At 58.4% G+C, this 26,427-nt stretch overlaps 8 protein-coding genes across 8 annotated transcripts; 4 read left to right on the forward strand and 4 right to left on the reverse strand.

The window, feature by feature from the left end:
* Positions 1-1,214: 1,214 nt before the first annotated feature.
* BXZ73DRAFT_9130 (uncharacterized protein) lies at positions 1,215-3,289 on the forward strand (the record flags this gene model as incomplete). Its single annotated transcript, XM_048025928.1, has 9 exons — positions 1,215-1,355; positions 1,429-1,627; positions 1,651-1,919; positions 1,979-2,180; positions 2,245-2,473; positions 2,521-2,650; positions 2,708-2,886; positions 2,935-3,031; positions 3,074-3,289. Coding segments are annotated over 9 exons (1,662 nt in total), but the record flags the coding sequence as incomplete, so codon positions are not given.
* Positions 3,290-5,677: 2,388 nt separating this feature from the next.
* Positions 5,678-8,063, reverse strand: BXZ73DRAFT_78033 (uncharacterized protein; the record flags this gene model as incomplete). Its single annotated transcript, XM_048022788.1, has 11 exons — positions 5,678-5,958; positions 6,006-6,263; positions 6,355-6,550; positions 6,605-7,030; positions 7,084-7,304; positions 7,356-7,478; positions 7,528-7,620; positions 7,677-7,709; positions 7,767-7,793; positions 7,849-7,933; positions 7,971-8,063. 11 exons carry the CDS (start codon positions 8,061-8,063, stop codon positions 5,678-5,680), a joined length of 1,836 nt encoding a protein of 611 aa, XP_047877338.1.
* Positions 8,064-8,371: 308 nt separating this feature from the next.
* Positions 8,372-10,709, forward strand: BXZ73DRAFT_78034 (uncharacterized protein; the record flags this gene model as incomplete). Its single annotated transcript, XM_048022789.1, has 3 exons — positions 8,372-8,643; positions 8,707-9,880; positions 9,930-10,709. The coding sequence occupies 3 exons, from the start codon at positions 8,372-8,374 to the stop codon at positions 10,707-10,709; spliced, it is 2,226 nt and encodes a 741-aa protein (XP_047877339.1).
* Positions 10,710-12,901: 2,192 nt separating this feature from the next.
* BXZ73DRAFT_78036 (uncharacterized protein) lies at positions 12,902-13,518 on the forward strand (the record flags this gene model as incomplete). The annotated part of the gene is made up of 2 exons (XM_048022790.1): positions 12,902-12,986; positions 13,019-13,518. The coding sequence occupies 2 exons, from the start codon at positions 12,902-12,904 to the stop codon at positions 13,516-13,518; spliced, it is 585 nt and encodes a 194-aa protein (XP_047877340.1).
* Positions 13,519-13,576: 58 nt separating this feature from the next.
* On the reverse strand, positions 13,577-15,094 carry BXZ73DRAFT_101993 (uncharacterized protein; the record flags this gene model as incomplete). Its single annotated transcript, XM_048015082.1, has 5 exons — positions 13,577-13,837; positions 13,948-14,234; positions 14,294-14,450; positions 14,504-14,852; positions 15,072-15,094. 5 exons carry the CDS (start codon positions 15,092-15,094, stop codon positions 13,577-13,579), a joined length of 1,077 nt encoding a protein of 358 aa, XP_047877341.1.
* A 3,045-nt stretch (positions 15,095-18,139) lies between these two features.
* Positions 18,140-19,263, reverse strand: BXZ73DRAFT_101994 (uncharacterized protein; the record flags this gene model as incomplete). The annotated part of the gene is made up of 4 exons (XM_048015083.1): positions 18,140-18,238; positions 18,294-18,500; positions 18,696-19,072; positions 19,203-19,263. 4 exons carry the CDS (start codon positions 19,261-19,263, stop codon positions 18,140-18,142), a joined length of 744 nt encoding a protein of 247 aa, XP_047877342.1.
* A 757-nt stretch (positions 19,264-20,020) lies between these two features.
* Positions 20,021-20,489, reverse strand: BXZ73DRAFT_101995 (uncharacterized protein; the record flags this gene model as incomplete). Its single annotated transcript, XM_048015084.1, has 4 exons — positions 20,021-20,055; positions 20,149-20,243; positions 20,298-20,399; positions 20,473-20,489. The coding sequence occupies 4 exons, from the start codon at positions 20,487-20,489 to the stop codon at positions 20,021-20,023; spliced, it is 249 nt and encodes an 82-aa protein (XP_047877343.1).
* Positions 20,490-22,099: 1,610 nt separating this feature from the next.
* BXZ73DRAFT_101996 (uncharacterized protein) lies at positions 22,100-24,578 on the forward strand (the record flags this gene model as incomplete). Its single annotated transcript, XM_048015085.1, has 7 exons — positions 22,100-22,487; positions 22,882-22,998; positions 23,057-23,286; positions 23,340-23,771; positions 23,827-23,902; positions 23,953-24,222; positions 24,268-24,578. The coding sequence occupies 7 exons, from the start codon at positions 22,100-22,102 to the stop codon at positions 24,576-24,578; spliced, it is 1,824 nt and encodes a 607-aa protein (XP_047877344.1).
* Between the last annotated feature and the right edge of the window lie 1,849 nt (positions 24,579-26,427).

Below are 26,427 nucleotides of genomic sequence, written 5' to 3' on the forward strand. Positions count from 1 at the left end.
GTGCTGCGGATATCGACAGCGGGATAGCTTCGGTGCGGGGTCGTCGACCTTGTACATGGGGAGGCCGGCCTGTGTGGGGAGCAGCAATTCAGCACACCGACGAGGCACTCATTGCTAGGGAATCAAACAAACGAAAAAAGGGTCGGAGTGAAATGATACAAAGCATGCAGCTGCGGCGTGTCAAAACTCGGAAGAGTCTCTCAACCAGCAGCTGCACACCATACACAAAGTCACGGTGGATATTGGAAAGGGTGTGCAGGACGAAGATAATGCATCATATGCGACAAACTTACCAGATCTCCGATGATTGCACTACCCTTCGCTCTAATCGGACGCAGGGGCTCCTGAGAGCCTCGCCGACGAGAATCCCATTGATGCCCTCCTTGGCGTACGTCCGCACGTTGTTGAGGCTTTGCATGAGATGCGCGAGTCGGCGATGAGGTGATCAGGACATGAGCAAGTTGAGTTTCCGGAGTGTGAAGGCGGTGGGGTGATGTTGTCGTTGCGGATGATAGTCGCGTCCGCGCCGAGGGATGCAGAGCGACCGGTAGGTGAAGGAGTAAAGGTTTTCGATTGAGGAGTACGTCGAGTGAACGCTCAAGCTCTGCAGGGGGTGCTGGTCGCTACAGCCTCGGTGAACCGATGGATCCCGGAAGAGATGTGTGGGGAGACTCGAGAGCCGTCGACGAAGTTGTGCGCCCTTCGAGTGCGAAAGAGTCGGGCGGATAAAAACGAGTTGAGGGCCTGAGGAGCCGCTTCCTGTCTTTGGTCGATGCTGCGGCAGATGCGGGGGGATCGGCGGGCCCTTCCATAGCACCTGGCGCGACTCGTGGGAGGGCTTCGCCGCCGTTTGAGCCGTAGGAGTAGGAGGATGTAGCGGAGGGCGACTGTATCTGTAGAAAAGAAAAGAGAGCAGCCCATTAGCAAAGCAACATCCAGGTGGAAAAACAAACAGCATACCTTCAAAACGCAAAGCGCAGTGAGCGACGGAGGGGGAATGGTGATGCATTGATGGTTGGCGGATAAGTGGGAGCCCAGAGGAGACGCTGGCGCCTCCGCCGCTGGAGCACACGTACGTACGCGTTGTCGCCTGTCCCACTGCTCGACCGCGACCGCCACGGCCGTTACCCCCTGCACCCCTCCGTGAGTGCTCTCTCGGGCTCTCGTTAGTTTAGGATTGCTTAACAAACCCAGCTCACGCTCAAATCTACAATATGGCACGCTTTTGCAGCCTATGTCACAAATCATATCCCACGCCGCGCAGTTTTGCCTGCCATCGCCGCCGAACCCATCGCCATCCATGCCCCCCACTCGTTGAATCAGCCATACACTACCACCCTTTCCTGAACGGTATAGTGCCAGCATCATCAATTTGGTATATGTGCTGATGCGGCTTCAACCCGTCCCTGCAATGCGTCCGGCACGGAGTTCCACCCAGATGGTGCACCACCACCTCCTCGTCCAGATGCTGTCAACTGGGGGCCTTTCGACGGATGCTCTGCGTTTGAGATGGCCGAATGGGTATTTGATGTGAGCCACGAGTCACAGGATAGTTATTCTCAGCTGCACCAGCTCCTCAGGGCACAACTCGTTCACGACGGTCTGGAAGACTACAATCCTTTCTTAAGTCCAAAACCGCGAATGAGGAAGCCATCGACAACATCCCTTACGGCGAGGCGTCATGGTCAACATTTACTCTTCGATATAACGGCGACACTACCCCCGGGTCACCGTCTTGGAAGCATCAGGAGTACGCCTTCCACCTATGTAACACACGCGAAGTAGCTGAGTATATTGTTGGAAACCCTGAGTTCAAGAACTCTTTTGACTATGTCCCGTTTGAGGAGTATATGGGGGCCAATCGCGACTGTCGCCGGGTGAGCAACCTCATGTCTGGTCAGTGGGCCAGCGACAAAGCCGTAAGTCCATATCCGATCACTTTTGCGCATTCTTCCGTATCTCAGAGCGAGTCGTGCAGGACATCATTGCACAAGACCCTCAAACCCATGGCAGCATGCTCGTTCCCATTGTGATGGGTGCCGACAAGACTACGGTTTCCATTGCCACTGGAAACCAAGCCTTCCACCCTGTCTACATGTCTGTCGGCAATCTTCATAACTCTGTGCGACGGGCTCACGGAAAAGGCCTTGTACCAGTCGCATTCCTTCCCATACCCAAAGGTATGTCCCTATGTCGTCACAGCGAGCTCAACAGATTCTTATTTGGCTGCTTGGTACAAAATAGCGGCGCATGAACCAGAGGACGATGAGGAGTTCCGGGTGTTCAAGAAGAAGCTATATCATGCATGCCTCGCTGCCCTCCTTGAGCCGCTTCGTGATGGCATGATCATACCTCAGGCGTTATGGTGCCCTGACGGCCATTTTCGACTGGTAATCTTCGAGATCGGGCTCTTCATTGCTGACTACCCTGAGCAAGTTTACTTATCAGGGGTGGTATATGGGTGGTGTCCGATGTACGTCGATGTGTGGATTTTTTCTTCGATCTGACCTAGCTGCCTAGATGCATCGCAATACCGGAGGGCAAATTTCACCGCGATAACCCTCGGACCCGTGAGGGTGACGATGCGCTTCGCCAAGCGCGCTCTGCGAATGAGCTGTGGGATCTGTACGGTATCAACGACAATGTTCGGGTGGGTACTTGCGTCCATGCCGCACATGCGCCGAGTGCTCATTCTGTCACATAATAGCCCTTCACAACCTATCTCCCTCGTGCCGACATCCACGAGCTCCTAACCCCCGATCTTCTCCACCAGTTGATTAAGGGGACGTTCAAGGATCACCTCGTCGACTGGCTTATCAAGTACATCAAGATGAACGAACCAAACGACAAAGTCGCGAAGCAGCATCTGGACGACATTGATTGGAGGTGTGTATGGCTTTCTGCCCCATGTATGTTACTCACACGTGCTTCCAGGCTCGCTGCAGTGCCTCTCTTCCCCGGTCTACATCAATTTCCACAAGGGATGAGTTTTACGCAGTGGACTGGCGACGACTCAAAAGCATTGATGAAGGTCAGCTGACATCCCCCCACATACAGTAGATTTACTCAGCAGGTCATTGTTCTCGCTATCGTAGGGTACGTCCCGCCAGAGATGGTGAAGTGTGTCGTCGCACTGTTGGACTTTTGTTATCTCGCTCGGCGGCCATCCCACGACAAGTACACTATCCATGCCATGTCAGCGCTTCTCAAACGCTTCCACCAGCTCCGCACCGTCTTCGAGGAGGAGGGCATCCGACCGGACGGCTTTGTGCTCCCCCGGCAACACGCACGACGAGTACGGTGGTGTGAAGAGGGAGTAGGCGATCGGCCTTGAGATCAAGACGATGTCTTCGAGTGCGGTGCGCGCAGAGCTGCTCTACCAGCGCGACATGGGCTTCGGCACCGTTGTCGAGAACAAGGTGCTTACCGCGGAGTGCCATCCACCCAAGACGCACATCGAGCTCGTGCTCCCGGAGGGGTTCACCTACCGCGCGGGTGACTACCCCGCAATGTGAGCTCGGCTGCAGATCCGTATGATTCGCCTCTCACACGTATCTGTCAGCTTCCCCACGAACCCTGAACGCACCGTGCGCCGCGCGATGGCTCGGTTCAACCTCGATTCAGACACCGAGATTGAAATTTTCTCCACGGCACCCACCCACTTCCCCATCGGCAAGCCCATTTCCGTCTTCAACCTCCACAGCAACTACGTCGAACTGCAGCAACCCGCCACCCAGCGTGACCTTGAGGCCCTCATCTCCCGCCGCAAGCCAAAGCCTCGCAAGGTGAAATCGAACGCTCAAGCTCCCGTGAGCCCCTATGGTTATGAAAAAATGCTTACCTTCGGCATCGCTCAAAGTTGTACTCCGTCGAACTACACGCCCCATCCAACTTACTGCCGCAGCCGCGGCTGCGAACCTTCATCTTGCGAGCACCGATCACGCAACGATGCCAACGCTGCTTGAGGGGAGCCTTCCACGGCGGTGAATGGCAAGCGCGGTCGCCACTGATGTGCATGCCGCGTGGCGCACCCCGTACCAACCCCAACCGCACCAACCGTACCGTCACCGACGCCCACAACACTATCTCACCGAAACACCCGCGCACTGTCGCAGACAAGCCTCCATGCGACATGCGCACCCCACGACAGGCCGACATCGCCACCACCACTCCGCTGCTCACGAGCGCGAACCCAACAGGCTGTTAGCCTCACCGACAGCCAATTCTATCCCTACCTCGGACATTTCACTCATTCCCTGCACATCCCAGTCATCCTCGTTCACCTCCCCGTGTTCCATAGTTCCTTATAGAACTTCCCAGAATCCTCGACGCCCTGCATCTCCCGCTCCGCTCCGTTCCCCTTCAGTCTCGGCTTAGTACGATCCGGGACCAGCTCCCTCAGTACTTTCTCTGTGCTACCAACCGCCTCTGCATGTTTCGCTATGATAGTTTGTGACCGCGTGGCCACTGCGCAGCCTCTACTATACGCACTCCCGTCCTCCTTTTTCGATTACTCTACCTCACTCCCTCGCCAATGCAGCCGCTCTTGGCAGCATGCACGGACTTTGTTGCTACGTCTCGCACTCGGTCATCTATTTATTCCACCAGTCTGCGCGCTCTAGCTACAGTTTCGACGCTCCCATATTCCGCATGCTACTCACCCAAGTCCGCCCCAAATCCGCCGCCGCCGCCGGCATATCGGCCTTCCGACACCGTCCGCCTCGACTCAGCCGTCCCGCCATCCTCCGTGTCGTCTCCGCACGCATCGTGCTTCCTTCCTCTCCATCACGCGCTCTTCCTGTCCTCCCATGTCAGGCCGACTTCCTGTTCATCGCGTAAGATAAAATCTAAGCTGTGCCGCAAAACGATGAACGTGGCGCGCCTTTCGAAGCATGTTTGGCAACGTCCAGACCAGCGGTATCTGATCTGCGTCGACGATTACGCAGGCACTGCGGACGGCGTGGGGAATGCCGCATTTTGCCATGGCTTCGACGGGGTATTCGCGTTGCAATTGAGCTTGCTCTTTGTCGGAGGTCACGGTGTTGACCTTGGGTATCGCCTCCCGATGCTGCTCGATATTCCAGCCGGTCGTGACTACGCGTCACCCGGTACTAAGCACCAATCGGCTTGCAATGAACGTACTACACCTGCATTTGTTTTGAATTACCTCAAAGATCACGTCCGCCGAATGAGTGCAATCTTCAAACATCGTCGCGTCCAGGGCATCAGGCCGACCAACTTCGACCCATGGTGTCGACTGACTGCCAAGCCTGTGTCGGACACGGTGTCTCAGGGCGGCGTTCATTGTCTCGTTTACAAGTTCTCGTAGTTGCGCTGCGTCAAATGTGTCCATGGCTACGTGCGAGATGAAGGGGAAGATGGGCCGTTCCTTAGTATCAGTGGTCTCGCAGAGCCGATCTTCATAGATCACGAGAACACCTGGTTTTCACGTCACATGTCGCCATCATGGCACACGTAAAAAGCAGTCAACTTCCAACCAAGAATCGAAATTGGGAGAGAGATGAATTGTTGAAAAAGTCACGTTAATACGGGCCACAATCTACAAGAACGCTGCAAGTCCAAAATGCACTTCGCCTAACTTCGTGTGACTGTTGCTCGCATCCGCTGGGCTTTCTGACCGTTTTGGACGGCGACGGCACTTGGCCTTCGCGCAGCACTAGGCGCCACTGCGGGTCGAGGCTGGCGAAGCACCGCGCCCACTGGACTGCTCGCGCGAGGAAGACACAGAGGCCGATCTTGATGCCGTGGTCGCCGTCGATGGCGGAAGTCCGAGTGCAGAAGGCGAAGGCGAAGTGGCGGCCGATAGTTGCGGCGGAGTCGCCACCGGGGAGTTTTGTAGAGACGTCGCTCGACTGAGGAGGGACGCGCGGGGACCGCCTGTAGAGAAAAACGAGCCGGGGCCGACTGGGTGGCCGACAGGATCACCAGCGGAGGTTCCTGTGACGAGGAGTTAGTGCGAATGCGTTGCAATTCACAACTCATACCTAGTGTAAGACTCGGCGAGCGGGAGCCGTGCCACAGTGACCCGGAGGAACGGCTTTGGCCGAAGTCAACAGGATGGAGCATGCCGTCGAGCTGCCCACGCATCCTCGCAACCTCCACCTCCATGCCTCGCATCCGTGCCACTTCTCGCTCGAGGGCTTCAACTCGATGGACAAGGGCATCATACATCGCACGCGGCACAGATGCTGAGCTCGCTGGAGGCCTGACCGCAATCCGACTGCGTAGCTCTTCAATGGTATCTTCAGCGATAGCATCAGTCGACGGTACGTTTTGAAAATCGCGACCTCTCGCAAAGTAAGCAGGGGTTCAACAGAGAAAGAATGAACTTACGGGGCGGAGGCGGTGGTTGATTTCGGGAAGCAACTGCGTGTGCGGGCGGTTTTGCGGACCCACTCGGATTTTGCGTTCGAGATTTTTTCGCAGGCGGTTGAAGGAAGATTGGTTCGTCGTCGGACTCTTCTTCTTCACCGGAATCGTTGCGAAACTCAGAGTCTTCCAGGGCAGGTGGATCACCCAGATAGTTGAGCTGGAGGTTGGTAAGCATCAGTGGCGGCTTTCACGAGAGAAATGGCGGGCGCACCAGTCCAACCGCTGCTTCGCCAAGGTCTTCAATAGGCGCAACATCGTTTCTGTGCAGCGAGGCGGCTTCACGATGCAGCAAAGCCTCCCTACGCTTGGCTGCGCGATCTGTTCCTGTCGGGAGCTGCACCCGGCGCCAAGTTTTGAACCAGGTCGGCACCTTCGCGGAATCTACTTCGAGCGACCAAACGGCTGACCGGATGACTGGATTCGGGTATATGTGGGGATTTGCCAGCTGCACCCCAGCACGGAAAGCGCAGTAGCCAGCTAGGAAGCCCGAGGACTGTGCCGACATGTCTCCAAGGTCGCACTTCTTGCCGGCGGTTTTGCATACCTCACAGGTGCTATTCACAAGGGGAAAGAAGATGCATTCAGAGTCTTGGGTGCGGCAAAGGCCGCATCGCCAGTCAGGGGTGTCGTTGCCGGTCTGCGCCCAAAGGGTTGTCAGACTGCTATGTCGCGAAAATGCATTAGACTCACTGGGCGGGGTATCGTCACGCATGGGAACGCGTGGTCGGCTCCGGGAAATGGCGTAAAGTGCTCTTCGGGTGCGACATATTCTTCGGTCTTGTGGGAACGCTTTGATGTGCGCTTAGGATCTGAGGTTGTGGTACCTCGATCGCTTATAGCACCGGCCGCTGATGCCCTCGATCCTGCCAGGGCAGGAGGTTCGGTGGACGAATTGTTCTCTGAATCACCGTCTGCATACTTGTGTCAGGTTCCCATCGGGCCACATGCTTGGATACGCTCACTGTTCGCCTCCGCGTTTGCCACCTTCGCTGCCACAGAGCCGCGCGTTTTTCGTTTCGCTGCGTGTCGTCGTTCCTTGGGGGTTGGCTCCCCAGAATCTTCCCCCCCTGCCTGTGGTCGTTCTGCTGTAGGAGAATGTGAGCACAGGTGCGAAAAAGGACCAAAAAGTCGTACCACCGCCCTTTTTCTCACCAGGGACCGATCGGATGTCTTTGACAATGTCTACGGCCATGGGCTCATCAACATCGCTTTTCAATGTTTGAGGAGCTACGGCAAATCATCAGTGCCATGCATGCATGTGCCATGGAATCTGGAACACGCACCTGGGGCAATGCCAGCGTCCATCCGATTGGAACCTGTCCTCGAAAACTTCAAAAGGGCATTAAAAGATGCACGAGACGTGGAGCACCCACTTCGAGCCTTGCCCTTGCTGCGTTGCGCTGGCGATAGAGAGGTTTACGGGACGATTCACGAGATGTGAATTTGGGTACTCACCGACATCAGTGCCCGTGGAGGACGCATCGTGGCCCGCACCCGGTGCCGACGCCGTTGGGGGATTTCTTGGTGTGACTGCGGCTTTCTGAGCAACGAAACAAATAGCAAGAAAAACGACTCACTGAGTTGCACCCATTTCGCACCCTTGAGCCCATCCAACTCCAGCAACAGGATATCCCCATGGTCATCCGCCTCAATGCCCACGTCGAAACCATAGTGGGCGGCGGCGGCGGCGTTGCTGTCGAACTCTTGGATATTCCAAATTGAGGCGGTGTATGTATCGTCGAAATCGCCCTTTTCGTACTCGTAGTAGGCGGCGAGCGCAAGTCGCGGTATGCTCTTGAAAGCGCAGTGATTGTCGTGCCTTGCCCTGCGAACTTCTCCAATCCAAAACACGAACCAGATCATCCATCGGTTGAGGTTGAGGCACTGGGGATCTGGGTTTCTCCTTAGTGCGTGGTGCACAAGCGATGAGTATAGCGAGATCTGGTCTAGAGTGACTTGCGGCTTAGGCTTAGTCTCCATGCTGGCGGGGCCCGAAAAGGCGGGACGGGGCAGATGCAGAAGCAGGCAAGATGACCGGGATGCGAAGGGGCGGTCAAACGAGGCTGGGGCGCTGCCAGCCGTTGGCGGCAAAGCGCTGCGAAAGCGGCTTCTTGGCGCCTCAGCGCCGCCATGCTTTCGCCGACAGTGCGTGTTCGTAGATGCTCGCGATGCCTCCGCCATCCCGTTCAATTGTTTTACCCATGGCGCAAACCTCATGCACTACAAAATTCCTAGGACTATCATTAAAAGGTAAGCCGTGTCTCAACGTTCTTCAAACTTGCGCCTGAAAGCCTTTGCAACAGGCCCTACTAGCGAACTTGGTCGGTGGCTCATAACACCGCTTCAGGAACTCTTCTCAAATTTTCTACCCTGTTTAGAGCCTTTGTGCACGCCAGTACATCACATCATCGAAGCAGACCACATCTCTCCTTGGAACGCCAGGGTACTGCCAGCTGATGCTCAGGCGTTATTTATTCCTTCCGCGCGTTGCACAGTCCAGGACCTCCTCCGCCGAAACTTCATTCCAGCCCCAGCCACGGCATCGTGGAAGTCTACTGCACCAATTACTCACTCTACGAAGCAGCCAGACGAACCTAAAACCATCCCCGACTGGCTAGTTTTCGTGGACCAATACTCTGAAGACACCGCCGTCACTCTCCTGCCTGGCGGCCGAATACCCTTGGTAGCCAACTCACTCATGCACCCTGGAGCGCCGGGCGCCCACCTGCCCATCTGGTTTGACGAGCTTTGGAGGCAACTATCTTCCGTTCACTCATTGCGCCGGGGCTATCTGAGCGCGCAAACATGGGTTCGTGGCATGCGCGGCACGCGCGCATGGCCCGCAGGCAGTGGCGAAGAAATTTTACACCGCCTGGATCTCCTTCCGGCAACGGACGGCATTTGGCGGGGCGCCGCGCCACATCTGGCATCTTCCCATCAATGGTTCAACTGTGATGTCTTGGACCTTGTCGTTCGGATGCTGAATGCGGACGTTCGTGGGACCCCCCGTGAGGATAAAGTGCGGGTATTCTCCTCTGGGGTATCGGGCCTCGACCTGGAGCGGATTGGCGCGAGCATTCCACGAATCTTGCGCCGGGCAAAGCTCTGCGAGCAAGCTACGGTCTATTTGCCATGGCATATTGGTCAACAGCATTGGATCACGGTCGTCATCAACATTTCGAACGCAAAAATCATGTATGCTGACTCGAAGCCTTCATTCAGCACGAGGCATCTTCCGGATGCCAAATCAAAGATGCTGCGAATCGCATATGCCATTGACGCGACGTTTGGTAAGCCCTTGCGGGAATGGAAGTTCGACGAATCGTCCATTGCCTGTGCGCTGCAGACGGACACCAATTCCTGCGGCCTTGCCACTGCATTGACAATTGCCCACCTAATGTTCTCGGAACGCCGTGCATGGCAGCCTGAACGTGTTGATGAGCAACGTCTCAGCCTGCTTTTACAGTTACTGCGCACAGTGCCCCAGGTGCGTTTTCACTATGTCTTGTGATAATGCCTGCTGATGCCTCCCACAGATGCACGAACCTGACAATCTTGAGCCAAGCATGTGGGGACGGTCACACATCAAACGTGCAGTCGCCGGGCCCGAAGCCCCTCCATTGCAAGAACCCCAACGTTGGAATACCGAGGGAGAACCATCTCTTTCCCCAAAAGCGCCGCCCTTGAAGCAGACTGCCGGGGCGTCCGCCGCAGAAGACGTCGAGCCCGAACAGCCCCCGCCGCCCTTCTCAGCGCGTGGAAGGAGCGGGCCTGGAGCCATTCCGCCGCCGCCGCCGCCCTTGAAGCAGACCGCCGCGCCATCCACCGCAGAAGACGTGGAGCTCGAACAGCCCCCGCCGCCCTTCTCAGCGCGTGGAAGGAGCGGGCCTGGAGCCATTCCGCCGCCGCCGCCCTTGAAGCAAACCGCCGGGGCGTCAGCCGCAGAAGACGTGGAGCTCGAACAGCCCCCGCCGCCCTTGAAGCAGACCGCCGCGCCATCCACCGCAGAAGACGTGGAGCTCGAACAGCCCCCGCCGCCCTTCTCAGCGCGTGGAAGGAGCGGGCCTGGAGCCATTCCGCCGCCGCCGCCGCCCTTGAAGCAGACCGCCGCGCCATCCACCGCAGAAGACGTGGAGCTCGAACAGCCCCCGCCGCCCTTCTCAGCGCGTGGAAGGAGCGGGCCTGGAGCCATTCCGCCGCCGCCGCCCTTGAAGCAGACCACCGCGCCATCCACTGCAGAAGACGTGGAGCTCGAGCAGCTCCCGCCGCCCTTCTCAGCGCGTGGAAGGAGCGGGCCTGGAGCCATTCCGCCGTAGATAGTTTAGCCATGGGGCATACGGCTTCAGTGAAATATGGCGCAGAACTTCAACGGTTATTTTTCTCCACGTCATCAAGACTCGTATTATGCCAATTCCTTCATTTTCTGAATCTGGATAGGCGGTATGCCAGAAAGGCCAGAAACTGACCTGGCATCTCGCCCATGTAGCCCATGCGGGGTGCCGCCCCTCAGCTCCGATCACGCGTGCCCCTCAGCTCCGACCGCGCGTGCCCCCCCTGTGTTTTCCCCTCACCGCCGCCCAGGGGCATTTCCATCTTCGCATAGGAGTGCTTTTGCCAACATTTTTGACACATTCCCCAGCACGGTGGGGAAAATCACAATAGTGCGCAGGTATACCGATCATCATAAAACAGCGATGGACAAAGGACGGAGGAATACAGCCCACAGCAGTGACGACATATTTTGGGCACTAAGTCCGAGCGTGTAAGAATAAGTAGATCGTCCAGAAAAAACGCGAGTCTGCATGGCGACAGCAGGGTCACATTGGCGACCGTGTTTTGCAAGGTGCCCGCCTACTGGCCTGCTAAGCACGGACGCCTGTGAGCATCGATGCATAACTAAAAGCAAGCGCGACTTCGACGCCAACCTAGGCGTCCACAACGAAGTACCCAGAGCCACCCAGGCACGCGCACAACTTGCAGTGGGAGGAATGAAGGACGCTAAGTGTCCGGGAGGCATTTGCGTTGCTGGATAAAACGGCCGCAAGGGCCTCAAATGAGTTACCCGCGGGCTTGTGCTGCCGTGTGTCCAGCTGCCTGGCGGCGTGCGATCTGATCGTATTCGGGGGAGGTGGATGCTCACAAGTCGACGAGCCTTGTCTCCAAACTGCGCTTCAAAAATATCCGCTTCTCCTTCTTCGCCCATTCGATGCTCTCCGTCAAGACTTCGATTTGAATCTTCTGGTCGTCAGGTATAGCGGTGGGGTAGTTACAAAAGAAGTGCACAAACTGAAGAGAGGGGTCGATCCTGAAAATTCGGACGGTGGGGGGAATAAATATGCGGAGTTTGGCGGCCTTGACCTCCGTGATCTCGAAGAAATGAAACGGCGAGACCGGGGGGTGACTTCAGGGACTTCTTTAGCATTCCTGCGAACTTGCGATGAGTCTTGCGTCTGCGCGCCCTCAGCGCTCAGCCACACCTGTCTTCGCTCCCCCAACCGCGCTCCGCGATCGGCACGGGCCATCACCCCCTCTTCCGCCCTCTTCGCCCGTGGTGCAGCACGGCACGTGGTGTTTATTACGGTGGTTTTACGATACATGGAGTTTACGTTTCGCTCACGCCTGGCCACCCCGCGTGCGCGCGCGCCCTTTGGAACCGCATCGCACAGCAATCGCGCGCACTCGTTCTGGGCTCGGTAATCAGGAGGTGCCCCGTGCATCGGGTGGGGGATCTCGCCTGCTGGTCGCGTACCGTGTGCAATCGCCTCTACGTGGCCGTGATGCTGACCCTCGTGAACGGTGGGGGGGTTGGGCGTCGCCGCTGCGCGCTCGATGGCAGGCGAAGGCGGGCGAAGGCGGCGGGTCTTCCTCACCAACGAGGGCTTTTTGAAAGGTGGGGGTGTGGGATTTCGGGGTCGTAGGACGCGATCGGGACAGGCCGGAGGGTGAGGCTCCTCTGGGCACTGGAGACGGGCGGACGGACGGCGGATGTGCGGGAGATGGTAGTGGATAGGTGCAAACGCGTAGCGTGCGGTGCAAGTGGTGGCACCTCTGGCGCCGAACTCCAACAGGGGGCCCAGTCAACCGGTTGATCCTGACAGACGCACACCCCGTGATGTAAGGCCAGCCTCCTGTCGGCGCGCGGAGCCGAAGAGGGAGGGAGAGAGAGATACATAAGCCGTCTACGCTAAGTAATACACAGCTCCGGTCGCATAGATTACGAGGGAGCGCAACGCACGAAGGGGCGAGGAATTCGAGGGGCCGCGCGAGGTGTGATCGGCGATGAGGGCGCAAGGCGCGGTCGGCGATGGAGACGCTAGGCGTGATCGGCGATGTGAATGCTAGACGCCTTTGGCGAGGGGCGAAGACCGGCGACGCCCAGAGCGGGCGAGATTTTAGAAGCAAACACGAGAACTGTGTTGATCGCTGACGAACGCCGCACATCGGCGTAGTATATATGCATGCAATTTCAGGAGTCCGGAAATGTATCTTATGGAGAATGCGGAACGACATGAGTGGGGAGAAACGTATTGCAGGACGGTCGCAGGACGAGCGTCAAATGGCATTGCGGTGCATCATGGCTGGGATCCTGACGGGTGAGAGGGCGGATGGAGCCTTGCCGATGCAGGCCTCGTGAAAGGGAGTGGGGGTGGTTCAAGTAAAGCAGATGAGCGCTTCGTGAATATGGGTGGGGGCGGCGCAAGGGTCACGGGCGCACGCGGTGCGGGCGGCGGCGCGGGTGCGCCCTTCGTGAATATAGGCGGGGGCGGCGCAAGGGTCACGGGCGCACGCGGTGTGGGCGGCGGCGCGGGTGCGCCCTTCGTGAATATAGGCGGGGGCGGCGCAAGGGTCACGGGCGCACGCGGTGTGGGCGGCGGCGCGGGTGTGCCCTTCGTGAATATAGGCGGGGGCGGCGCAAGGGTCACGGGCGCACGCGGTGTGGGCGGCGGCGCGGGTGTGCCCTTCGTGAATATAGGCGGGGGCGGCGCAAGGGCCACGGGCGCGCACGGTGTGGGCGGCTGGGCCGACACGTGCTTCGTGAATTCAGGCAGGTGCAGCTTAAGGGGCGCAGACGAGCGTTTTGGAAAGGGTTCTCCAAGGCGGAGTGGGTGTGGGCTCACCTCTTGATGGTCGGGAGGGCGTGTTGTGAACGACGTTACTGCAGGAGACGTTACTAAAAAAGACGTCAGCCAATGGAGGGCGACAGGAAAGTGGAGCACATGCCAACGCCAAACGGTCGTTCCTCCGTCGTAATCGCCGATGCAGGAAATGTGGACAGAGACCGCCATGCATGCCAGACGAGGGTGTTTAGCTGCAGCAAGTCTTCGCCGTGGGCACTGTTGAGGCGATGCGCTCGCTGCTGGGGGACCATGCTAGCTGTCACGTCGAGGTTGTGCAGCGAGACGAAGTCACAGGCAATTTTGATCGCATTCTGACGGTTCTGGACCTGAATGGCAAGATCAATGTCAAGATGGAAGAGGTGTAGGAGAAACGTGCCTGGTGTGGCCAGCCGGCTGGAATGAAAATTGCGTCGCCAACGAATTGTTCAATTCGCACGAATTGGACGTTGCACTGCGATCTTAGATCCTCCCACATCGCATCTGTGAGGTACACGTCCTGTGAATGAATGGGGTCCATTTCCGCATATTGAGTCGGATATACTGTGCGCAGGTACTGTCTTATGTGAGGCTGGCTTTCGGGAGGAGACGCGTGCCAAATGGCCCCAGCCTGCTTCGGATCAGGGCAATAGGTCATAAGGTTGACGGCGTCGGTGAAGTCGAGGTGCAGTTTCGTCGTTCCGTTCTGGCTACCGGGGCTCCCGTACGCGACGTACATTTTAGGGCCTTCGTGTTCGGTTTGATCAGTTCCGAGCAAATTGAGGGTCAGTGGTGCAAAAACTAACCAAGGTCAGGCGGACAGCCGTGGCGATCAAAGTGAGCGGCGAGATTTTTCACCCCGTCCAAAGCCGCAACATCTCTCGTCGGAATCGGAATCGCTTGAATGAAACTGTCATAGTAATCCGGGAACTTTTGCCGAAATAAATCTTGCGGTGGCCAGTCCTGTGGAATCATTCAGCCCAGCCCGGATCGCATAACCGCCCAGCCAACCTCACCTTCAGCTTGAGCGCGTTTCCCCCTTCGCCGCCTTCAAAGGTGGCTAAGAAGTCTGCCAGAGTCCACTTGCCCTCAGCGTCGAGATCGGTTCCACAGTGAATGGGTTTGACAGTCTCGCGTCCAAACTTATTGATGAGAAAAGCAGGAGTCCAGGCGCCCTGAAGACTTCGATCGATTCCCCTGACAACCACGAGAGTGTTGTGTTTCCAAACTGCCAAGAAATCTTCTTCTGAGAAACCACCGCTCTGGAAAATGGGTATGCTGATGGGCGCCCCCAGCATGTGACCTGGCTGCATCCCAGTCGCGGTGTCGGGTCTAAGCCTCGGAAAATCCCCTGAGATTTTGATGCTGCGGCATGTAAGGCATTTGAGCACACACCTATTTGCGACCAACCGGGTCATTTCGAGTATGGCGCTGTCCACCTCGGATAGCGAAAATCTAGTCCGAGGTCGGAGGCTGAAGCCGGTGTGTTGTTCCTCGCCGTTTCCTGTGCAATCACTGCCTGCTAGAAGCTAACAACAATGTGTCTACATCGATATAGAAAAAGCAGCATAAAAATGGGCGTACTTTGCGGGATTTGTGGAGGACATCTTGAAAGCAGTCGGCGCATAGGTCGGCTCCACATATCCAGCAGAACCACGATCGAGAGAACAAATCTGCCAGGCATCCATCTGTGATTCTTTGAGTGGATTATGGATGGCGCGGGGTCATCTTGCGCACCACAGTAATCCCTCAAACCCGGACGGACCCTGCGCTGGACCGCATTCCCCGCCAAGATATGATCACGTTCTGCAAGTAGTATGGGCAGCATGTATGCCGCGATGGATGACTGCAACGTAACCAAATAAATGAGCGAGGCGGAACGAATGGGTTGACGACTGGGGTGGGTATACCCTGGACTCTTCGGCACACCGGGAATCCATCCTCCTATTGAAGATAGTGCGGTAATCCGGAGGCTCGTGAACGGCACTTTTGGAGTTTTGCTGAGGGTCGTCAAAGAAACCGGTGGCGCCCGTATCTATGCTCCGGAAGTCTGGCGAAAATGGTTCGTGGCCAGCGTAGGAATTATGAATGGCAGTGTAAAACGTACTTATGAACCGGCAGGAGGCCTTCAGTTCTCGCTCCTGTCGTTTGCAAGTTCCACTACGGCGGCAGTCTAGGCACATTGAGAAGCCTTCGGGCATGCGCCGCGATGCGCAAGATGTTTCTTGCAAACGGGGGGTCTCCGACGGCGGCGCCATGGTCGAATTTACGTAGTTTCTGCGACGGAGGCAGGGCTGTAGCAGGGTATTGGAGCCAAAGGAGCCAGAGGGACTCACCAGTCAGCAGGCCACGACGAGGGGGTGATTCAATGTTTGATTCCAACTGCTACAGAACACGAAGCCGGTGTTGCGTCACGTTGTGTCGCGCCGCACCGCTGCCCGCGTGGAGGAGGAGGTGGTGGTGGTGGTGAATTGGGCCCAGCCAGCAGCGAGGCTCGAGGGGCGATGGCGTGATCGCCGTGCTACAGCTGCCCGCAGCGCGTTTGCTTTTGTAGCGTGACCGGCTCGGCCGGCGCTACTCATTTCCCGGTCTCTTGATCTCCTAGTTCCGGCACGGCTATTGATCCTATCCGCGCATTGTATCTCGTTTATCTGTCCTGCTTACTTGTTAGTTCACCGCGCTTCGAGCACCCAGTATGTCTCAGCGCACGGACCTCCCCCTTCTGCCTATATATACAGGGTCCCGATGTAGAGTCGTGGTAGCATTCCCTCGAAGCAACCCACAGCCTTGCAACCTGTCACGCACCGCGGGATCTCTCTCTCTCACTCCGTGTAGCCAGGTCGTTCCAACGGGAGCGCCGAGCGCTACAGCTTTGCGCGCGAAAAGCGCGACGCGTGTCGGCTCGGCCGGAGAGCCGCCCAAAATTCGCGGGGCGCGCGGGGGCACGATTGTCCTTCAGTTTTCCTGTCTCCCCGCTGCTCTGCGCCCCCCAATGAGCTTCAAAACGTCTTTGGCGAACACCAATGCACATATTTGCGCTTTTCCGTGCGCTGAACGGCCGAATCTACGCCTCGGACGACAAGTGGACGTCCGTGGAGGATACCTGACGATCTTCTCGTCCCCAGCCCTTCCTGTGTCGACAGAGAGCCTTAGAAAGATCCGCAGAGGCTGGGAGTTTGCTTGAAAGGTGCGCATGTTGCGTTTTTGGCCTTCCTGCGCCGTCTCCCTGCTTGTTCCTTCCCTTGCTCCAGTTGCCGCCACATATGCCACACTTCCTGTCTTTATCTCTCTCGGTAAACCCATCGGACGGCTATGAAAAGTTTAAGACTGTGACAACTACGCTTGGAGGCATTTTATAATGGGTCTTCTCGTTCTGAACGGTTGAGTGGACGCATTACACGAAGGATCGAGGTTTCGCAGTCATGGGCGACAATCTCGCTTCCATTTGCTACCCCGACATCGGCGTAGACGATCGCACAAGACGCAGATGGGTCTCTCATAGGTGCGTTTGCCATGTTTTTTGCCTGCTGTGTGCTTCCCGATCGAGCCCACGTATGTTCGCCAGGGCGCTGCCACGCCAGCGGCAAGATCATCGCGAGTGCACCTCACCTCTCGTAGAGCCTCTAGGATGCAATCCGGGGTTCATGCCGATCAAAATCATCTAGAAGATGCACGCTGGTGGTGCAGTAGCGGGCTAAGATATGCGGTTAGAAGATGATGTCGCCGCGACTCGCCGGTAGGCTCTCCGTCCGGCCTCTATCCCTCACACCATGGCAAGGGACCCTTGAAGCTTTTCATATCACTAATCACTGGGGCGATATATTTAATATATCAACTGGAGTATGGTACACCGTCTCTGCCATACATACAACTACATAGGTACAGGTAGCTTTCGACGTCTACGCCCATGCTTTCCCTCCGCCTTAGTGAGAGTACACCACACCGAAGGTTTATAAAAGACGAAGTACTCGCCTGTAAGAACGTCCCTTGCGTAATACAAACATTCCGACATACTTCGAGGGCGCATAATGGGATGCAATCATCGCCTATGGCTGCGGGACCTCAATCTGCAGGGTGATGTGTCCGCACAAGCGTTCAGGGTGCGAAAGCTGTTGAAGACTCAATCCATACCTGGAAATAACCCCACAACAACTCCCAACTCTTCCCGGCCATTGAGGGACTTGGCAGGCGGCCATTGAAGGGGAGCAGGTGTGACGTATACGGCAGCGACTGGAGAAGGGTGCAGGGACAGGCAATAGCACGGCGAAGGGGAGCCAAAAATGCAACATGCGAACCTTTAAAGCAACATCCACCCCCCGAAGACGTTTCTAAGGCTCTCCGTAGACACAGGAAGGGCGGGGGACGAGAAGATCGTCAGGTATCCTCCACGGACGTCCACTTGTCGTCCGAGGCGTAGATTCGGCCGTTCAGCGCACGGAAAAGCGCAAATATGTGCATTGGTGTTCGCCAAAGACGTTTTGAAGCTCATTGGGGGGCGCAGAGCAGCGGGGAGACGGGAAAACTGAAGGACAATCGTGCCCCCGCGCGCCCCGCGAATTTTGGGCGGCTCTCTGGCCTACATAGCCGACGCGCGTCGCGTTTTTCGCGCGCAAAGCAAACTTGGCACTGCAAGCTTGCTGCAAGCAGCTGTATCACAGGCATGCTGACATCGCTGCTCTAGTGACGCTGTCGTCGATCGCCGTCTGTCCAATCGCCTTGATGCTCCTCCTCACAAAGTCGACGTCGACCTCCTGCTCGCACCTGCGCACACAGCCCGCCAGCCCGCCAGCCCGCCGCGCCCTCCACAGCCTCCACTTCAATCGAACCGATGCGCCCGTAGAGCTCGCTCAGGAGCGGGTCCACGTTGCTCTCCATCGCGAGCCGGAGAATGATGCCCAACTTCTCGACCTTGGCCGCTTCGAGTGCCAGATCGTTGCACTTGCAGAAGACCCGCATCTTGTTCGCCAGTGCGTCCCAGTGCTTCTGGAGAATGTTGATGTTCCGGAGCGCGATCTATTTCACCTCGGGCGGGTTCGAGAGTACGTAGAGTACTCCGCCTCGCCTGCGTCCTTGGGCGTGTGGCGCGCGAGCGCGGCGAGGATCGTCGCCGTGCCCCACTCCGAGGCCCCGTTGAGCACAACGAGCAGCTTGTTCACGGTGTCGTTGGGAACGCGTCCGCCGTCACAACAGACACGATGGCGCCGCGACCTTGCTCGCGACAACTTGGAGCAGATGTGCCGACGGAACCGGAACCCGCGGGGCATGGAGGTTGCTCGAGATGGCGGGTAGCGTAGGTTGCGATGTATGGTTTGCGACGACGACACTCAGAAATGACGAGGCGACCGAGCCGGAGGAGATGGCGAATCCGGGGGCAGCCGCAGGCACGGGCGTGGGTGTGGGCGACTTCGGTTGTCGCGGCACCGCCAGTTTGTTCGTGAGGATGTCGAGGATGGTCCTGCCAACACCTGGAGTCAGATTCGACTTTGCCAGCTCCACGGGCGCGGTCGCCGTCCTCAGGCGGCGACCGGCGCAGACGGCTCCTGTCTTGAGTGGGTCCTCAGGGTTCCACGAGTGGACGGTGGGATCTGCCACCGTAGCCCAGATCAGCATTCTGAACGGAAATTCAGCGGGAGGCAAAGGATGGAACCCCGGGCACCAAGCAAGTTCCGCCCCGCCATCGAGATTCGCAGAGAGCACGTTCTGTAGGGACCGTACCGAAGGCGAACCGCGTCCACCATTCTTCAAGGTTAACGTCAAACCAGGCGCAGTGGGTCATGCTGTGAAACAAACAGCCGGTATGAGCTTACGTACGCAAAACGTAGAATGGGCCACTGCGTCTCAGCCGCGCACTCCGAACTGCCTTCAAAAGTGACGCAAACTGAGACTGCGTGCGTGTGTGAAAGCACGAGGGGTCCGTCGCCCCGCGACCGGCCGGAAGCCGCAGCAGTGCGCAGCTGATAATTGGGACTGATGTTAGAATCAAACAACGACTTACATCCGGCTCCGCCTCCTCGAAAATCAGCACGTGCACGTACCCCCGGCCTCGGTCAAGACAGCCAGCTATGGAATTCGTGAAAATCTGATGGAGCGACGGTCAGCTATGATCAAGCGCATTATGCGGTGGATGTTTTGCTCTCGCGGCATCTGGTGCCATCCCTGTGGGTGTCCTGATCGCGGTGGCCTAGGAGAGCTCTGCAGCGTTCCCCAGCATCAAAGACACCCATAGGCGCAAGGGAGGGCGTCCGTACCTTGTTGATAGTCCTTCAGTGCGTTCTAGAAGTCCGCAAAATTCCGCTTCTGGTGAGCTCGTGCAACCGCGCACATGCCCTCCACGTCACGCAGTCGCGCATGATCCGAACGGTTGCGCGCAGTGAGCGCAACCTTGCGCGGCAGCGCATGCCTGGGCACGCCGAGTGCGTTCGGATCATCTTGTGTGCTCGAGTTCTAAAACGTCTTGTAGAAGTAGGAGTATGCGGTGGTATAGTCCTTGTCTTCCGCATGCAGGTGTTTGGAGGTGTGGTGGGCAGTGGATCTCATTCGCGGCCCTCCGTGAAGATGCCAGTGCCGCCTAATGCATTGAGTCAGTGCGCCGAGCTAGACAATCAAGGTTTCCACTGGCGCACCTTCGATTTCACCAGGTTACCGATCTCTCGGTACGCACGAGTCCCCAGTAGATTGACGTCTAACCGCTTGAGCTCAGTGAGGAGGGTCTCAATAAGAGCGAGCGCGGGCTTGCGCTGTTTTGCGTCCAGCACTCTAGTGGTGTACGATCTGAACATATGCGTATATTCGGGGGAGGCGGATGCTCACGAGTCGACGAGCCTTGTCTCCAAACTGCGCTTCAAAAATATCCGCTTCTCCTTCTTCGCCCATTCGATAATGTCCGCCAAGACGTCGGTTTGAATCTTCTGGCTGCCAAGGACAGCGGTGGAGCAGTTAAGAAGTGTAAGAACTGAAGCGAGGGGTCGATCATGGAAATTCGGACGGTGGGGGAATAAACATGGGGAGTTTTGGCGGCCTTGGCTTTCGCGGTCTTGAAGAAACGGAATGGCGAGACAGGGTGGTGGCTTCAGCGAAATCTTTAGCATTCCTTTGAACTTGCGATGAGTCCTGCGTCTAGTACGTGCCCTCAGCCACACCTTGGACTCACTTCTGATCTAGGTAGAGCTTTCCCAGCCTCACGAGAGCGTTTTTCTGGTGGTGGAGCTCAGCCTCCTCCTCTTCCACGGACGCACGAAGGCTGTGATGTCGTGGTATGCGCGGTCAGTCGATCGCGTTTCCCCTCCGTGCGCGAGCTGCGGCTTACCCAAGATTCCCTTGTAAGGCACCTCTGTGCACGCTCGGGGTCCTTCGCGGCTTCGCTCAGCAAGTCCTCCAATTGAGTGTAGGGGATGACGGAGGTGGAGAGGGGTGGGCGAGGACTCGTTCCCGGCAAGCAGGCATGTGCGTAGTGAGAATGCGTAAATATACGGCGCCATACTACCGCATCGTGGCCTCCGCCGAGTCCGCGCTGCCACTGGACGGCGTATCGTGAAGGGGAACAAGGACAAGGTTGACGGGCGTCTTGATAAGGCCGAGGAAACGGGGGGGAGACGGTCATTGTGGACGCGCACCCAACGCGCGCCGCAGTGCGCGCGCGAACTATTTGGGGAGAGGGCTGTAGAGGGGCAGAAGGTGGCCCTGGAGAAAGACCCGGGACGGGGTTCAAGGATAGACATCGCGCTCACCCTTACCCGGATCGGCCTCTTCTTCGGGGACCATGAGATGCTCACTCAGTGCCTCGAGCAGGCAAAAGACTCTTATATCACGTTGTTCTTCAATTTACATGCCCTACTGAACACACGCTTCAGACTTGTGGAGAAGGGCGGTGACTGGGATCAGGGAGTGACAGGGACATCGTCTGAAAGTGCACCGTGGTATGCCGTCAATCCGGCAATCCAAATCCCAGCGCGGCGAACTCCGCGATGCCCCGGCAACGTTCACCGCCACCATCTTCCAAAATGACTTCGTGGCGGCCATCACGATCGCCAACTTCCTGGCAACCAGCCGACCAGGTCTCAAGAAGAAGCTCGTTGTCGCACCGGAAGTCAACCGCTGCGCATGTGAATCGCCTGCACGACGCGACGGGCTGCCTGAGCGCGCAATACCCATCGTTAAATGACAGGCGTCCAGGGGATTTCTCGCGCTCGGCCAATTCCGCGCATCCCGTTCCGGTTGTTGCCAGCGCTTCGGCGCCGGGGCTCCGTTCAAGTTTACCAATGTTTGAAGTCAGCCGTCGGCGGGAGTTACGTGCTCCCTGCCTGGTCCGGCCCCACCCGGCATTGCATTCCTGCATCCCACGTACGAATGCTTTCAGGCCCGAGGGGCCTACGGCGCCGCCAGGCGCGGGACATGCTCAGCCTCGGGGGCACGTAACTCGAACAGGCGGCCTGCCACAAACGAAGCGTGGCGAATCCGCGCGCCGTCTTGCAGCGCGGCCGGTGGGGCCCGCCAGCGGTGGGGCCATGCGCGACCGCCGGCGGGGCGCCACGGATTGATTTCCCACGCCGATCATCCCCTGGGCGTTGTCGGCGGTGGGCACGCCGCTGCCCGTCCATGCCCTATCCCCCACCATGGCCGCCACACACACCCTGGAGGACGTCTCCAACTTTGCCTCCCTGATCCACCATGCGCTGCTGAAGAACCCAGATCCACAGTGCCCCAACCAAGCTGCGTGGGTGCCCTGGTTCCACTACACAGTTGGCGAAATCCGCCGGGCGCGGTCCGATGGCCTGCCCTTCAAAACACTCCCAAAGCTGGCCCTCGCCGCATACTACGAGCTGGAGAGGGGCGACATCGACTTGGGATACGAGCCTTCAGTCTGGCGCATCACGCCTCATGACAGCAACAAGGAGGCGGTGGCTCATTACGGGTTCGATGTGGGGCTGGAGGTGAACGACGATGGCGACGTTGCCCTGCTCCCGTGGAGCGCCCTGAGGGGCCGGGAATGGGTGGAAACTAGTGAGTACGTTGCCTTCTGTGTGTATCTCATATTCAGAAGCCCAAGTAAAACCGCTGGGCCACCCCGTACCTATGTTGGCGAGCAACGTGGCGCGTGGTGAGCCCCCCATGCCAGACCACCCTGTCTCGCGTTGCCCTCATCTACATTGACTTTCCAGGCTTGGAGGGGTCAACTGCCGATGCCGGAAAAGGTACGCACGTAGCCGCCTTTCTTCCCCCTTCCACCCACATCCCGCACAGTTTGCGCGTGCCCACAGGCCACGGCGCATTGGCGGCCATGAGTGCGATGGTGGCTTGCGGCTGATGAGGCGACGCCTCACCATGTCCCGCCGACCATTTCCCAGCAGTGCGATCATGCTGTGCCCCCGAACGCTGCGCTCACGCTTGCACGCAGAGGATGAGCCGCCGCCCGGAGCCGCCGAGCCTCGCGACGTGGCACCTAAAAAACTCCAAGGGGCGAAGAAGCGCAAGGCTGAAGGGCCGCCCAAAGTGGAAATCCCGCTCCAGGAAGGTGCGTCCCTCATATCCCCTGCGGACTGCTTCCCAGTAATCACCACGTGCCCCTTTAGCGGAACCTCGTGGTGAGGTGGGGGCCGAGGCATCTGAGACCAACCAGCGGCAGACACGCTCGAAGGCGAACACGGCCTTGAAGCCAAACATCAGCAACGCCTCAAGTAGCCAGGCCGCAGGAAAACGCAAATCGCGTGGCAAGGCGAAGGCCGATGTGCCACCCGAGCCACATTTCCCGCCCTTCCCTGGCTACCCCGACTTCTTCCCGATCGCAGAGGCGCCTGGCCCCGTGAGTCCGATGCCTTTTCTCTGTATTCCAGCTTAATCACACAATTGGTGCAGACCGAAGACGACCCCATCGACTGGCGATGTGTAGGCTGCCGAAAAGCCAACGTTCCGTGCCTGTTCTCGCCTTTGCAAAACGACACCTGCGAGAACTGCAGAGCGGGCGGGGCGGGATGCGGTCTCAGGCTTTCACCCAGCAGCTCCCGAGGATTCGTCGCCGCGTATTGCGCCTACAGGGCTGGTGTGCAGTGGGCCAATCCCCACATCTATCCAAACCCCATCCCCGTCTCCGAGCTCTGGGCGCAAATCGGAGGCACCGGAGACGTCCCGACGTGGTTTGTGGAGTGGTGCCGCGCACGTGTCACCTCTCCTGACGCCAAGGTCGTTTCTGCTGAGCACGCCACGGCCCTGGCGAACCTGGCGGCCTCATCACTCCGCCGAGATGACATGGAGCCGGTGGAGGACTTGGGTGAGGCTGCTTACAGCCAGGTGAGTCCCACAGTGTGCTTCCACCAAAGCCCTGCTAACACACAGAGCACCAAAGCCGGGCTACCCTTTCGACCCACGCCTCGGCCCTGAGGCGGAATCCGTCAGCGGAGATGGCGGCCCCAAGGCAAAAGGTGCGTTGGCTGGCAGCGTCGAAGTCACAATGGGGCTGATTGGGTGCTAGATCACAGCATGGGGGCCGATGTGGGCGCCTACACTGAAGCCAACGCCGAAGCTGGCGCCGACAGCGAGGCCAACGCTAACGATGGCGCCGACGCCGATGATCGCGGCAGTGGCAGCAAGGGCAAGGGCAAGGGCGTTCTTGGGAGGCCCCTCCCGTTGGGCACCGGGTCATCGCCGCCGGCGAAGAGGCGCCGTGGGGCCCCGGCGGCGGGCCAGGGTGGGCCGCCACCTCACGCTGTGGCATCGCACAACCAGCCGCCGCCACCACCTGGTACGATCGTCTCTCTCCAGCCTTATTCTCGCTTATGGGATGCAGGACACGACTTCCGAAATGTGCCGCTGACGCCAATTTTCCCCGAAGATGTCGTGAACGAGGTCCGCCCTCTGTTCGGCAGCGCGCACTCCCCAACTGCCGCGGGGGTGCCTCGCGAGGAGTTCGAGGCCCTCCGTCGCCGCACCGATCGCCTTGAGCAACAGCTCGCAGCCATGCAAGGGCTGGAGATGGAGGTCGCGAGCGTGCAGTTGCGGCTCGACGGCTTGGCCCAAGCGATGCGCCATCAAGCAGGTAAATCTATGCTCGGCCCCAGTCCCAGTGCGCCGTTCTACGCATCCATGTGGCAGCGCTGATTGCCCGCTGCAGCGCGCTCCATGGGGCCACAAGGGGAAAGCGTCGTTGGTGCCCCGATTTGGGGGCAGGGGGGCGGTTTCTACTCGGCAGGCGGCCCAGAGGCCATGCGGGCGTGGCAGGGGCGTGGGCGATGGGAGGCGCCAGGCTACGAGGCCCCATCGCCGCTCGCCTTCCGCCCGCAGTTCCTGCAAGATCGGGCCTTTCTAGCGGAGCGCTCGGGACTTAGTACCCCAGCAGCGGGAACGGGCGGCGCCTCCGCCATGCCATCGCCGGCGCAGTCCGCGCCCTCGCTGGCGCCATCGCCGGCGCCCACCACATCACGATCGGCGTCAGTGGCATCCACACGTGGGCGCACCAGCTCCCATCGCCCATCGCCAGCCTCAACCGGTGGTGGCGCATAGACGCATTTGAGCGGTGTCGGATGCCGTAGAATAAATGATTGTCTTCACGCTGAAAGCACAGGGACTTTCCCAGCGACGGCTGCCTGTATTTACTTCACGATGTGCTTTTAACCTCACCTCGCTCTCTTCAAGACACTCGGACGGACCTCGAGTCGCGCGGGCAATTTAATTACTACTAAGAAGTGGAGTGCTATGCTACTCGAGCCATAACATGCGTTCTGCGGACGCAGATGCGTAGGCAGGCCGCGTCCGTTTGCAGCTCCACAGCGATGGCCGGCCCAGATCTGCAATACGCGTCTGCAGGCGTCTGCACATTGCGTTCAGACGGTCAACCTCTGCCGTATGGTCCCATGCAGCACCATCTGTGTATAATTATTTTAAAAAATCGCATTCGTTGATGTGAAACGTGATTAAGTCTGTCTCACCACACAGAATTAATTCTGTTCTAGTGTTGCCGTCCTCATTAATCTTAGACATGCTTCGAGACTTAGATAATTCAGGCCTTGGGAGGGGGGTGTGCACAAAGTTAATTGAGATGCTCGAAGATAATATACTGCAGCACCTGATGGCCGATTAAGTGACACATGTAATTAAAGTACAAAGGACACATACTAAAGACATGAAGATAATCGACAGCATACCATTGAGTGAGACGTTCAATTATTGTGGGGGAGCAGCGGAGGGGAAGAGACCAACGGCGACAGGCCGTCCGTTCCAGACGCAGGCGCGGAGGGCGTGGGGTGTTACGGCCACGGACGCGAGAGCGTGGGCGAGGTCGGGGTGGGGCGGGCGAGGGCGGTGAGCAAGCGGAAGTGGGAAAGGGCGGGGTAGCGCGCTCACCAGGCGAAAAGCGGGGCCGCGGTTCCACCGCGGCCCTGGGAAGCCATTCGTCCGACCGTGGGCGTGCGTGGGGACGTCCTCGATGCGTCGTCGTCGCCGTCGTCCAGGCGGCTGGGAAAAGGCAGAAGGAGAGCAGAGGTAGGCAGGCGTCCAGCATACGGGCCTTCCGATTTAGACGCAGAGCAGGCAGAGAACGGGAGAGGGCTGGAGGGCGCCGCCTCATCGCATCTTGCGCGCGGTCGGGTTGGGCGAGTACACTGGGGGAGGAGGGGTCCAGACGGAAGAGAGCGGTGGGACGACTCACTGGGCGAAGACCGGGGCCGTGGTTCAATACCGCGACCCTGGGAAACTAATCGCGCCGCTGACATGCAGGGTGAGCGCTGCAGGCTCGTGCGGGGACGGAACGACTCGCAGAGGTCGTAGGTCACCCGGTGACGCAGCGGCCTAAAAGGACGGGGTTGACCTCGTGCTCGATGTCGCTGAAGAGGGCCACGCAGGCGCCGATCGCGTTGTTGCACTTGTTGAGGAGAGCGGCGGAGTCGAATGTCCACGCGCGGGGGCGTCGATGGAGTGCTGTCAGATGCGCATCGCGAGGAGTATATGCGGC

Source organism: Epithele typhae (genome assembly GCF_022376455.1).
Source record: "Epithele typhae strain CBS 203.58 chromosome Unknown BXZ73scaffold_28, whole genome shotgun sequence".
Lineage (NCBI taxonomy): Eukaryota > Fungi > Basidiomycota > Agaricomycetes > Polyporales > Epitheliaceae > Epithele > Epithele typhae.